The sequence below is a fragment of the Paroedura picta genome, chromosome 5, assembly GCF_049243985.1.
Source record: "Paroedura picta isolate Pp20150507F chromosome 5, Ppicta_v3.0, whole genome shotgun sequence".
Taxonomy (NCBI): Eukaryota; Metazoa; Chordata; class Lepidosauria; order Squamata; family Gekkonidae; genus Paroedura; species Paroedura picta.
Genome location: NC_135373.1, coordinates 11,497,358 through 11,510,489, shown reverse-complemented (window position 1 = coordinate 11,510,489; position 13,132 = coordinate 11,497,358). Strand labels below are relative to the sequence as shown.

The 13,132-nt window shown below is 45.4% G+C and overlaps 1 protein-coding gene across 10 annotated transcripts in view; it reads left to right on the top strand.

Annotated features, from left to right (window-relative positions):
- Positions 1 to 11,840, top strand: part of BICRA (BRD4 interacting chromatin remodeling complex associated protein) — a 151,146-nt gene extending 139,306 nt beyond the window's left edge. For 8 of the 10 annotated variants that reach the window (XM_077336494.1, XM_077336495.1, XM_077336491.1 and 5 more), the window contains 4 exons: positions 35 to 183; positions 735 to 829; positions 2,664 to 2,766; positions 4,519 to 11,840. In XM_077336494.1, coding sequence (XP_077192609.1) covers positions 35 to 183; positions 735 to 829; positions 2,664 to 2,766; positions 4,519 to 5,738 — 1,567 coding nt within the window. In that variant the 3' untranslated portion in view covers positions 5,739 to 11,840. The remainder of the gene's footprint in view (positions 1 to 34; positions 184 to 734; positions 830 to 2,663; positions 2,767 to 4,518) is intronic. The other 2 variants (XM_077336499.1, XM_077336490.1) reach the window with 1 other exon arrangement.
- The last annotated feature ends 1,292 nt before the right edge of the window (positions 11,841 to 13,132 follow it).

Genomic DNA, 13,132 nt, shown 5'->3' with positions numbered 1-13,132 from the left:
GGAGAAGTTAACTTGTGCCTTTCTCTGCCACCAGTTTCTTGGAACAGCTGCATAAACACCAGGGGGCAGTGCTGCACCCAGATTACAAAACCTCGTTCCGGTCATTTGAAGATGCCTTGCAGAGGCTCTTGCCCTACCATGTCTACCAGGGGACACTACCTTCTCCTCATGACTACCGAAGAGGTGAGTTTATCCCCCCCCCTTCCCAATATCAGATGCAAATGAATCAAGACTGATGAAGGAAGCTTTGATTGTCAAAAGCTTCTACAAGCAAAATCTTGTTCTCCTTTAAGTTGCTACCAGACTCTAATCTAGCTGCGCTGGTTGGATCCCATGTTCTGTGGAGGGCCCAGCCCTCTTTCATTTCAATTGTCTTTGAGCATGCGCTGTTGTATGTTGCTATCTGTATTGATTTTATATAACTACGGAACTGCGATCACTTAATGCAGTTGAGGAGCTAAGCCCCTGAAGTCATGCCGTGATAAATGGATTTGCCTTTGAGCTGCCGGAGGACCTTGTGCAACAACAGACTGACACGACTGCCTTTATGCATTACAACCAGCTTTCCAGAACAAAGTCTGAGTCCAGCCTCAAACTTAGTTCTGCTACTTCAGATCAACAGCCACCCACCTGAAGCACCTTTTCGTACACCTTTCCTTGCAGCACTTCCCATCTGCAGGAGGCAAGCATATAACCTTTTCCTTCTTTCATTCCCCCATTATGCTCCTGTCTAGTAGATGAAGAGTTTGAAATGGTGTCCACGCAACTACTAAAACGCACACAAGCCATGTTGAACAAATACCGCCTGCTGCTCCTGGAGGAATCCCGGGTAAGCGTCTTCTCTGCCTGTGGCTTCCTTCCCAAACACATTGTGAACTCTTCCTTGACTTGAGTGATGAGTGTTCACTTGGTCAGATCATTTTCCAACAGGCCAAAAGAAAGTTTGTTTTTAAGTGTAGAATCATAGAGACTGAAGGGATCTCCAGGGTCATCTTGCCAACCCCTTGCAGAATGCAGGAAATTTACAACTACCTGCCACCCACAGTGAACCCAATTCCATGCCCAGATGATGCCCCTCCCTCCAACTAGAATCCCTCTCCAGTCTGGCCTGGAAGAAATTCAGCTTCTGATCCCTGGTCATGTATGCATGCATGCATTCTTGATTGATTGATTGATTGATTGACTCAATGTATGTCCCTCCACTCCCATAACAGGCTTGCAGCAGGTAAAGGTAAAGGTAAAAGTATCCCCTGTGCAAGCACCGAGTCATGTCTGACCCTTGGGGTGACGCCCTCTAGCGTTTTCATGGCAGACTCAATACGGGGTGGTTTGCCAGTGCCTTCCCCAGTCATGACTGTTTACCCCCCAGCAAGCTGGGTACTCATTTTACCGACCTCGGAAGGATGGAAGGCTGAGTCGATCTTGAGCCGGCTGCTGGGATTGAACTCCCAGCCTCATGGGCAAAGCTTTCAGACGGCTGCCTTACCATTCTGCGCCACAAGAGGCTCTTTTGCAGCAGGTAACAATTGATAAAATTCCACAATAAAAGAGCATGCAAGAAAGGGCCACAAGAGCCAAGCACAAACACAGTCCCTTCTGCCCACTGACTTCCAATCTGCCTAAGTTCACAGAATTAGCATTTCTGTCAAATGGCTATCTAGCCTCTGCTTAAAGACTTTCAAAGAAGGAAAACCCACCACCTTTACTAAGGAACCACTCTATCAGGAACTTCTTCCGGATGTTTGGCTGAAACCCACTGGTTCTGGACCAACTCTCTGGGGCAACAGAAAACAACTCTGCTGCATCCTCTCTGTGACAGCCCTTTGAGTATTTGATGGCTATCATATCAGTTGTTGTCTCTGCAGACTAAACAGGCCAAAGTCCTTCAATCTTTCCTCATACATTGCCATGGAACAGAGAGCTTCTCGGTTTGATTTGTGTTTGCAATTGGAAATAAGCGCAAGTGGTTTTGTGAAGAAACAGGGATGTGCAGGGCAGCTGATGTGCGATCAAAACCTTTATTTTTATTTATTATATTTCTGTATGAGTCTCAGGGTGATTCTTCTGATCTCACTCCAGAAAAACCCAAGTTCTCTGCCTGTTAATGCCTATTGGCCTTCTAATCCACTAACATGTGCAACACATTATCTGCTGGTCAGAGTGCTGCTTTGTTTGAATCTTTTATCAGTAAAGACAAATGAAGAACTGAAAGTGCTCATCAGGAAGCAGGAGCAGGCCATTTTCCACACATGAGAGCTATACCAGCGGCTTGCTAAGAAGCCAGTTTTGAGGTCGCTGACTTCACCTTGAGTTCGCTGCCTCCTTCCAACCTGACTTTGTGTCATTTGGAATTTAGAGGGCTTACGCATACAAATAAAAGGAATTTAAAAAGGGTGAATATATCCTCATCCCCTCATCCCAACTGTTTACTCAGTTAATATAGGATCATTTAATTCATCCTTACCATATATGCAGCACCATCAACATATACATTGTGCAGTTTTACAATTTCCTCAAGAATGGAGGAGCTGATAAAAGGAATGAGGAAATTACAAAGTGGGTGGGGTAAAGAGGGGAGGGGAAACAGACTCAAGTTGGTTCTTTTTAAATACAGCTCTCGTCCTTCTGCTGCCACTCACCAATATTCTGTTCCCTGTTGGCAGAGAGTCAGTCCTTCAGCCGAGATGGTAATGATTGACCGGATGTTCATACAGGAAGAAAAGACCACTCTGGCTCTTGATAAACAGCTGGCAAAGGAGAAGCCAGGTAAGAGAGACTTTAGTCCTTTTTTCCTTTCTTTTTTTCTTTTTTGGAATAGCTTGCTCATCCCACTGCTTATTCTTTCTTGCCTCTACAAAAGATAAAATAGTACTTAAGCCTGGCAGAGTATTTGACTGGGTGCTTGAGTGCCTTTCTTTGGCCAGCAAGTTTACCTACACCTGTTTCACTTCCAGCCTTCTCGTTTCAGAAGTATGTAAACCACCAAAGTGCCAGGATTAGGAGGCTCTGGTTGAGCGTATGATTTGGTATGTGTATCACTGCCTCACATGAATTCTTTCAAACCTGAGGGCCATCTGACTGACTTGAGAGAAGCCCATTTGGATTTCATTCAGTGCAGGTGCATGGGCTCCATATCTGTGATGCTGCCATTGCTATGAAATGCTAGCATCTTCAATAGAGATTGATAAATCTGTGAAACAGGTTAGGTTGTTCCAGGCACCAGTTTGTACCAAGTGGCGGAGTCAACCAGTTTGTACCAAGTAGCGGAGTGGGAAGGGACCATCCAGGCCATCTAGTACGCCCTCCTAAGTGCAGGATCAACCTTAAGCATCCAGGAGAAGGATCTGTCTAGCTACTGCTTGAAGACAGCAAGTGCAGTCTCCACTGGGGATGTGCGCAAAAAAAAAAAGTTGGACCATTTCAGATTCATGCTGAATCTGATTTATCTGAATCATCCATAGCTTGGTTTCAATGATGCCATTAAAGTCTATGGGGATTTTGCCCTTTTTGTCTTTCTGGGCTCGGGGGCAAGTGGGGTGGGGCAGGTGTTGAGGTAGAGACACCAAACTTGCAACAGGATACAGGAGAAAAAATAGATTATCTGGACTGTTTATAAAATTCTTTCATAGGAAAAAATGGAGGTTGGATGGGGGCACCCTTTTTTTGGTAATTCTAAAATTGGACCCTCTGGTCCCATCTTTGGGGTTCTTTTGAGGAGAGGCTCCTGCAGCCACACTGCAGGTTTTGTGCCTCTACCTCAACCTCTCCCCCCACTGCCTGGAAAAGACAAAAAGAACTCCCTCCCCTTTCTGTTAACCCTTTAATCCAAATCACCGAATCACACCAAATCACAATTCAGCAATTTGGACAAAGTTGATTCTGCCATTTAAACTTATTGGGGAATGGACTGGATTCAGCCGATTTATGCCCAAATCAAGGCTGATTTGGGTACCTCCGGCTGATCCAGATCAAATCTCATATCCCTACTCACTACCTCTTTAGGCAGCCTATTCTACTGCTTAACTACTCTGACTGTGATTTCCCCCCCTGATATCTAGTCAGTACTATTCTGCATGTAGTTTAAAGCCATTATTGTGGATCCCATCCTCCTCCAAGTGACATCAAATACTTAGAGAGCAATTCTGTCCCATCTCAACCTTCTCTTCTCCAGGCTGAACATTCCCAAGTCCCTCAGCCTTTGCTCATAGGGCCTGGTTCCTTATGAGGCTTCTTTATTTATCATACAACATGTGTGTTATGTAGCCAGGAGATCCTAAGTCTGCCTGGCTGTCAGGCAAGAGATTTTGGGAGGTGGTTTGTCATTGCCTTCCCCCACAGCATGGCCCTGATGTTCATTGGAGGTTGCCCATCCAAGTGCTAGCCATGGTGGACCCTACTTAACTTCCAAAATCTGTTGGGATTGGGTTTGCCTGGGCTATCCATTACCTAACTCAGTGGTGTCATGTCCTGCTTGGTCTGCTGCTATCTAAACCTGTGATGCCTGTCCTTCTTTTGCAGATGAGTACGTCTCCTCATCTTCACGCTCGCAGAGCTTTGCTTCTTCTCTGGCTCATGGTGGTGTGGCCAGCAGTGTTGCTTTGGCTTCTGAGAACCCAAAAGCCCCACCGGTACAGACGGCGACCCAGATAAACCCCACCAAACTGGTCATCAAGCACAGCGGAGGATCTCCTTCCGTCACGTGGGCTAAGGCTTCTCCTTCACTGGATGGCGATGACGATGCCCTGCCTTCCAGGAGCAAGCCACCCATCAAAACCTATGAAGCCCGCAGTCGGATTGGCCTGAAACTGAAGATCAAGCAGGAGGCGGGCCTCAGCAAAGTGGTTCACAACACTGCCTTGGACCCAGTTCATCAGACACCACCGCCCGTGTGTACGGTGATCAAAACAGCTGACCAGCAACCGTCGGCTTCAGCCATTGCCGCCACCACCACAACCACCACCTCCATGGCTGGGCAAATGAATGGGACAGTTGACCATGTCACTGCAGTGTCCACAGAGAAAAAGCCTTTGGTGACCTATTGCCGGCTTCCTCTCCGCAAGACTTACCGGGAGAATGTGGATGCTTTCGTAGCAGATAAAACCCCTGACTCTTGTGCAAAAGGGAGTATCCCGAAAGTGGATACGGTGCCAAGCACCCTCATCATCAAGCAAGATGGAGGCTCCAGGAGCGTCATCACCTCCCACAAAACTCATGAGAGCCCTTCCGGGGCCATGGTGGAGAAGGGCAGGTTGGAGCAGAATACCAAGCATACTTTCTTCAACCGGAGCGATGCTCGTTCCTTGGTGATGCAAGAAAGCCCTGCCCCTCCTAAGACCGATGATTCAACCAGTGGCCTTATGAAGGAATTAGCAGAGGTTGAGGATGAGTTTTATAACCGGATGATAAAGACCGACCCCGCGGACCATGGCTCTGCCTCTGAACTCACATGGGAGGTCCCCCTGCCCCCAGCCAAACGTAGGAAATCAGAGTCTTTTGACGTAGATAACGCCAGCTTCTCCAGCGACAGCCCGCAGGATGACTCCCTCAACGAGCACCTGCAGAGCGCCATCGACAGCATCCTCAACTTGCAGCAGCCTCAAGCTGGGGGCCAGGTCACCCGGACACCCTCTTCCTCATACAACTCCTCCTCTCCTTTCTCCTCCCCCGCCCACCGCACGGACACTTACCTTGCCCCCAATCACAACGGCGGCCTTGGCGCAAGGACGTTGAACAGATAACAGGAGACTCAACTGAGCAGAGACTGTACAAAGTGAGCCAGGGACTCGAGCTGTAGCAGCTTCTGCTGGCTGGGAAAACGGTTGGAAGCAAAGGTGCCACTTCCCAGAGACCCAATAGGTTGGGCCTGACACCAGAAGGAAGAAAATCGGGGGAGGGTGGGAGCTGGGGTGGGGGCGACGAAGAGGATGTCCAAAAAGAGGCTTCATCCATTCAAGTGTTTATACGATGGGTTTTAGTTGTTTGTAAAGTACAAGCTCTGGCTGGACTTTTACAATACACTTGTCTCATCACATGCACCATTTAAATTGTTTAAAAATGCAGCAAATGTGAAGCAGAGAAGCAAGTGGGAGGGGGTTGGATTTGGGGGCCCATAGGTAGTGTTGGCTGTGTAATATTTAGATTCTGTAACAAACTGCTAATTTGAATCTCTGAATTATGGTGATGATCGGGTTTTATTCCACACATACAGCTTCCTTAAATCCCTCAAGTATCTTTAGGACATTTTAACAAATCCCAGGTTGGAAGCCGGTGGGGAGGCCAAAGGAATTGGGGAGGGAGGAAGAATGCTCCATGGGAGTTGCCACAAGAGGTGGTCATGTAATTGATTTGACAGATTACTTTTTAAGTTATTTGAAATATAAAAGGTCAGGGTTTTTTTTTTACAAAAAATAATTCTGGAAAAAGTGATACAAACACTAATGCTTACCAAAAACATGATTTAAGCATGATTTAAGTTTACAAATAAACCCGTTTCAAAAAAGAAAAACGGTCCCTTTTCAGACATAGGTGGATCAGGTTAAACACAGCAGCAATGGGTGGGATAAGGAAAGTTGTAGCAAGAAGGCATCAATCTGTCTCCCTCCTCCCCTTTTACAACCACATCAACCCATAATCTTGACAGCTGTGTGATCAGAAAGAAGCCTCTTCCTGCTCCTATCGGGCACTGGGTGGCTGGGCAGGTCCTACTTTTCGACCTGGTGGGGGGGTTGCCTTTGAAACCCAAGCAAGGGTGGAAAGCTAAGCATGATCTCGCTTGCTATATTTTGGGTGTGGGTGTGGATGTGTGCTTTTTCATATTTTGGACCTGGGCTGCTGCTTTGCTCCTTTCCCGTGGTTTTGGTTTACTCCCCTTCGCCTTTTCTATTCTTTAGTCCCTTGCCTTCACAGTTCTCCTAGTTCTCCTGACTTCTTGCTTACTTGCATGTGCCTCAGGTTCACGCTAGCATGACTGCTCAGTTCACTGCTCAGGTAGCTCAATACATTCACAGGTAGAACTCGAGGCATTCCCTAGAGAAAGGGGAAATCCAAGAATGACTAGTATAACATGTGAAGAGTTCTTGCAGACAATTTATGCTTCAGTTGGCTGAGCTGAGTTTCTAAATCCTCAGCCTGCCTTTTGTCTCAATTCACAGAAGGTTGGAATCATGTACATGAGCCCAGCAGCTACTTCAGAACAGTATAGTGGCATCCATCAAGAGAGGACAAAGACCCTAAATGGGAGCTGCTAGTCCCCCCCTTACACTTTACATGGGCCCTGAAAATGAGACTGCTTGTCGTTACCTGCTTCCTAGCATGGCAGCAACTACAGATTTCCCCAAGTGACATTCTTCATTCTCCGGTCCTTGCGCGCTTAGGTTCCTTATCCCTACAAGGCATTTGGAACCCATTTTCTCCTGTGCATCTTACGGATCTTGCATGTGTCCTTGGTCTGTAAGGATGGATGCTAAATATGTTGCTGAACTGGTATACACAAGCGCGCCATCCACTGTGGCATTGTCACCTGCTCCAAAGAAAACAGGGTCATCTTTTCTTCCTCCGCAGCTGGACTGTGTGAGGTAAAAGGGCTACAACCTGCAAGCCAGGCAGGGCAATGGCTTGTCAGCAGACAGTGTCTTGTTGGTCAAATTGCATAGCAGCTTTGGAGTTAGACAGAACCCTTCAGCAGTTAGCTCTTTAAAGAGCAAATATACTTACTGACAAATGATCATAGTTGTGTCAGGTAGCCGTCAGCTTACAATCACATTCACCACCTGAAATGCACACCAAACAGTACTCTGGCCTGCAGGAACAGTTACAATTTGAAGTCATACAGACATTGTATAGCCAGGTCGCTTCCGCCTATAGCAGCTGAATGTATACGTGCTTCTGTTCAGAGGTGAAGTACCACCACTTCCTCTTGATCAGAAATCAGCTATAATTTACAGGCTTACCCACTCTTGCACTAAGAGAAAGTGATCAAAACTTACTGCCATCTCCTTCATTTTGTATTCTCCACCCCACCACCAGCACTGCAGCAACATTTAAAAATTTGACATGAGTTTGAAAGTATGAGGAGGCTTGAATTGGCTGCCCTTAAGGCTTTTTTAGGGAGGAGGGATCGGGCTACCCCATCTTTCAACCATTCACAATCTTCCAGACAAATTAACCTTCATACAAACTCTGTAGTCCAGCTTCCATTTTTCCTTTTAGGGACCAAAGTTCCTTAATGCTTCCTCCTCCCTTCTTTGTTATGGAGATGGTGAGAGAAATAGGCACCCACTAAAGAGATCCATGTCCAAGGAGAACCTATAATGGGAGCAATGTGGCCATACTCTTGGACACTCCACCAGGGGCTTGAAAGATGCATAAACAGCGCAAGCAAATCATATGCCTTCTGAAAGTGGTGGCTCACAGGCTGTAACCTGTATTGTTTTATGTAGGTATGTTGAAACACACAGGGTTTTCAGGAGATTGTTTTAACATGGGTGATGGCGGCAGAAGGCGAACAGAATAACGCACTCATTCACTGTCTGATAGTACTGATATCCTACAGTGATCATGTAGTACAGAAGTGACTAACAATAGTGCTGTCTTAAACGTGGAGGGGTTCTGAGATTTTGCTGGGTTAGATTTGGCTGAGAGTCTAGTGTGAGATCAAGCTTTTGCATGCGCCCCTGCTTGGCCTGTTGATAGTCCCTTCTTACAGTTCTGCCTTTTCCTTAAAATCAACACATATCCACATTTTAGAGAACTGCTGCGACTGCTAATGTGTATTTTCTTTGTTCTTATTGAGTAGAGGCCTGTTGTTTGTTATTTTCAGAGTTGCCTAATAACAGCCCATTTATCTACTACTGAAATTGGGTTTCTTGTTTCATGCCACTGCATCCCTCCCCAACCCTAGCTCTTCATCTCTCCCACCCAACTTATAAAAAGATGGATTTCTTTTCTTGACACTGCATTTTTAGATTAAAAGCTGGCTGACCTCTCTTCTGGCTGCTATCCCAGAATATAAACCAAAAGCAGAAGGCCCAACTAGCCCAACTTGGAGATCTGCTGTTTGTCCTTCTGGAAGGATGCCAAATGAACTGCGTTCAGCCATTAGCTATAAATCTTTTATTTTCTCCTCCCCTCAGACTTCTTTATTTCTTCCTAAGGAAAAAGAAATGCTATAATTTGGGTTTCAATGGCTTGGAAATTCTATAGCTGCCCTCTGAAATCCTCCACACTGTCCTTTCTAAACCCTCCACCCCCACCCATTTGCCTGCCAAGCAGGCTTGAAACAGTCTCATTGATAACTTCTTTTTGGAAGGGTCCCAGTCTGATTCCTGGAATTCCTCATTCTGATGGAAAGAATTTTTTTACCTTGCTTTCTGGAAAAAAAAGGCTGCTCTAGCCAAAATGGCTGCAATAACTTTTCTAATTCTCATCTTTTCAAAATAGTCATAATACTGAACATCGCCACCCCAAATTTCTTTTGCCATACTGCTAGGGTGAGGATACTTATTTAACAAAAATACACACACTAAAAGTCTGGATTTTCAATCACTGTTCTTAAATTGAGGCCTTTTAAGGGGACAAGTCAGATGGTGACACACTCTGGCCATTTCTGTTATCCTGAGGACAGAAAAACTCCCAAGAGTATCAAGCCTCATTTGCTCTCCCCTCCCTCAATGCCAAACCTAGTGACCTATGAGGCCTTAATGTTATCTATGAGCTCATTTGATGTATTCATTCTGAGAACTAATAGGAAATGTAGGGGACGTATCTCAACAGTCGCAGAATCAGTGAGTGCGTATGGGAGGGAAGACTTGGTTATAAGTTCCTTTAAAAGTTCAGAGGGGAAAATATGATTTTATGGCCAGTTGGGTTGCCCAAGATCCCATTGCAATGCCACCTTAGAGCAGTGACTCATTTGAAATTCTGAGCAATGTTGCCCTGACCCTCACTCTTCCCTGGGTAGGTGTGTAGGTGTGGATGCTGCTGCATCAGGTTTGCTTTAAAGTATTTTAAAATAATGGCTGTTGAAGGTCCAGAGCTGACTCCTCTGTAGCTTTCAGTTAGATGGACAAAGACTGCATTTGGGCCTAATGTTTTTTTTTAAATTCTGTTGCCTTACCATCATTTCCATTTTGAGCAAGGACATTCAAGCCCATCACTAGCTTTTCTGTGTTCCATTTCTTTTTCTTCTCCGGCTCATTTCAGCACACAATCCAAAACAAGCCTGCGTCTGTTTTCCTAGAACTGGTTATCTTGGTTAGACCCCTCCCCAAGATAAGAGTTTAATGGTCTGTCTACCCTAAAATGTTGTTACAAAGGGAAAACAGAACATTCTGGAGAATGCTGGTTGTTGGTCCAAAACTATTTTTAGTATCTGTCCCCCCACACACACATACACACCCCTTTATCGTGTCTTGTGAAAGTAGAGGAGAAAGTTTGTGTCTTAAAAATGCATTTTACTGAAGAATAATTTTTTAGGGCTATTATTGAACCAAAAAGAAGGTTGAAAGGTCAACATTTCTCTCTTTTTTGTCTTCGACAAAGTATGTTTCAAAACTCACCCCATTTTTAAAAGTGTGTAAAGTGCATGAGAAAGTTAGTAATACCAGCACCCCGCTTCAAAGCCTTACATGTGCCACATTGCACACTGCCTGTGCTGGGGAGTAGCGTATCTAAGTGGCCCTGTTATCTTCCACAATGAATCGCAGGACCCAGGGTTCAGGGTTTCTTTGCTTACGATACAGTCCCGTAAGAATTTCTCCGGCCCAACGCTGTTGCTGGGATGGGCAGGAACTTTAACTGTCCTGCAAGCTCCTGTTCATTTTTACAGTAGTTTATTTTGGAGAACTTCTGCATTGGATTGTGATCATAAAACTTAGCTGTAAAGAAAGAGGGCTATGTTACTTGGTTTGCACTCTGAAGAGGTACAAAATAAAAAGCTGCCTCTTGATTTATTCCTGTCTTCATGCTGGTCGTTTCATCTCAAAGAGCGGCTGGAGAAATCTGGCGTGATGGGTTTTGAAACACTACTTGTTTTAAAGCATGACATGCCCTCCACCGGTTAGCCCCCTTGCTCTCTTGAAATGAGATGGGAAGTATATATGGTTAGGAAGCAATAATGGTCTGACTTCCCAGGCTTTTTATTTAGCGTCCTTTAATTTCCTTCCTAAAAGAAAAATGTGAGAGGGTTAAATTTGAACAAAAAGTTATTCCCTTCAAAAAAAAAAGAAAGAAAGAAACCACCACACGCATTGTGGAAGCATATTTGGTTTTTTATTTATTTATTTTAAACCTTTTCAGACACTATGAAATTAAGTGACTGCGCATTTTTTGCTTTTGTAGCACAGAAGCCAAAGTTCCTTCTGCATGTTTTAATTTTGATTGAGTTTTGGGGAGACTAAAGGGGGCATTCTGAAGAGAGATGCAATTCTTAACACTAGATAAAATTCTACCTGCCCCCTTCTACTTATCACCAAACTAAAGGGCGGTGGGGGGGTGGGAAGAGTAATTTTTAAAAGGACACTTTGGGGGGAATTATGAAAATCCACTAATGTCCTTCTGAACCCTTCAGATTTCCCACCTAATACCAAATAGGATGGCTCTGCAAATAAAAGGAAGCATAAATTATGCCCCAACTCGTTTTAGTATTAAAAAAAAAACATTTTTTCTTTCTTTCCTTCCTTCTCCCACTGGTACCAGTTTGAACGTCATCACAGTTCAAAAAACAAAATATAGTACTATAAAATTATTTTGTACTGTATTTATTGTGTATAACAATTTTTTAAAAGAACTATGTACATTTAGTACTTCTGTGTAAATTAAATTGCTCTTCTTTTTAAAAATGGTACAGGAATTGATTTAGTGCTTTTTTTGTTTAATTTAAACGGGAAGACTGCTATGAAAGTAGGAAAGAGGGGTGGGACTTATTATACCTAGTGAAAGCAGAGGAAGTTTGGGTGGTGTTGTAGTTAAAAACAACGGCCTCTAATCTGGAGAACCTGGTTTGATTCCCCACTCCTCTTCCATATGCAACCTGCTGGGTGACCTGGGGCCAGTCCCAGTTCTCTCATAGCTCTCTGAGCCCCACCTACCTCATACCTACCATTTGCAATCCTTCCTGGATTACAGCAATGCTTTGGGGTATTTGCTCAGCTGTTTTTGGCAAAACACAGAGAAAACTGTTTTGAGCTCTTTCTTAAGGTCACCTGGACCTGGATCTGGATAGCCCAGGCCAGCCCAATCCCATCAGATCTCTGAAGCTAAGCAGGGTCAGCCCTGGCTAGCACTTGGGAGGGTGGCCTCCAAGGAACACCCGGTTCCTGATGTGGAGGCAGGCAATGGCAAAGCACCCCCCGATTATCTCTTGCTTGGCAACCAGACAATATCTCCTGACAGTTTTACACACGTGCCATACAATATATAAATAATAAAATAATACATGGACAGTAGAAAATAGTGTCTCCCAAGACAATAGTCAGTTACCAATTAGCATACTATAAACAAATACATTTTTCCAGCAAGCAGCGTCTTAGTCATTTTGTGGAATACAGGTGGCAGCGGCAGCAGAGCACCAAGCGGAGCTCAGCACTGGACCTCACTGCTCTGCTGCCGCCTCCTCTGCATCTCCGCCTCCATCTTCTGAGCCGTCACTGCTCTCCTGAGGGTGGGACCAGCCTCGGAAGACAGGCAGCGGCACTGGTGGCAGAACACCGAGCAGTGCTCAGCACTGGGCCTTGCTGCTCTGCCACTGCTACCTGCGTTGCCTGTCTTCCGAGGCCAATCGCACCCTCAGGAGAGCGGGACCAACCTTGGAAGATGGGCAGCGACAGCGCAGCCACTGCCTGGGACTACAGGTTCAATACAGCTGCTGTCTTGGCCTTCTCGTCATCCTCCGCCATCTGCCTCCCTTCTCTTCTGCCATGCTTCCTGGGGTGGGACTATGGATGTCTGGTCCATGGTCATTTCCATTTCACGTCATGTGCCAGAAGATGTGTTCAGAAAGAAGAAACAGCCCCCAAGAAATCTATGTATTTTGTCATTGGGGTAGTTCTTCTATCTTAAATAAGGGCCCTGGTGGAGGACCCTGCCCGGGATGAGGAAGGGTAGCCGTTGGCCCCTTCCTCCCAGAATGGCAAGC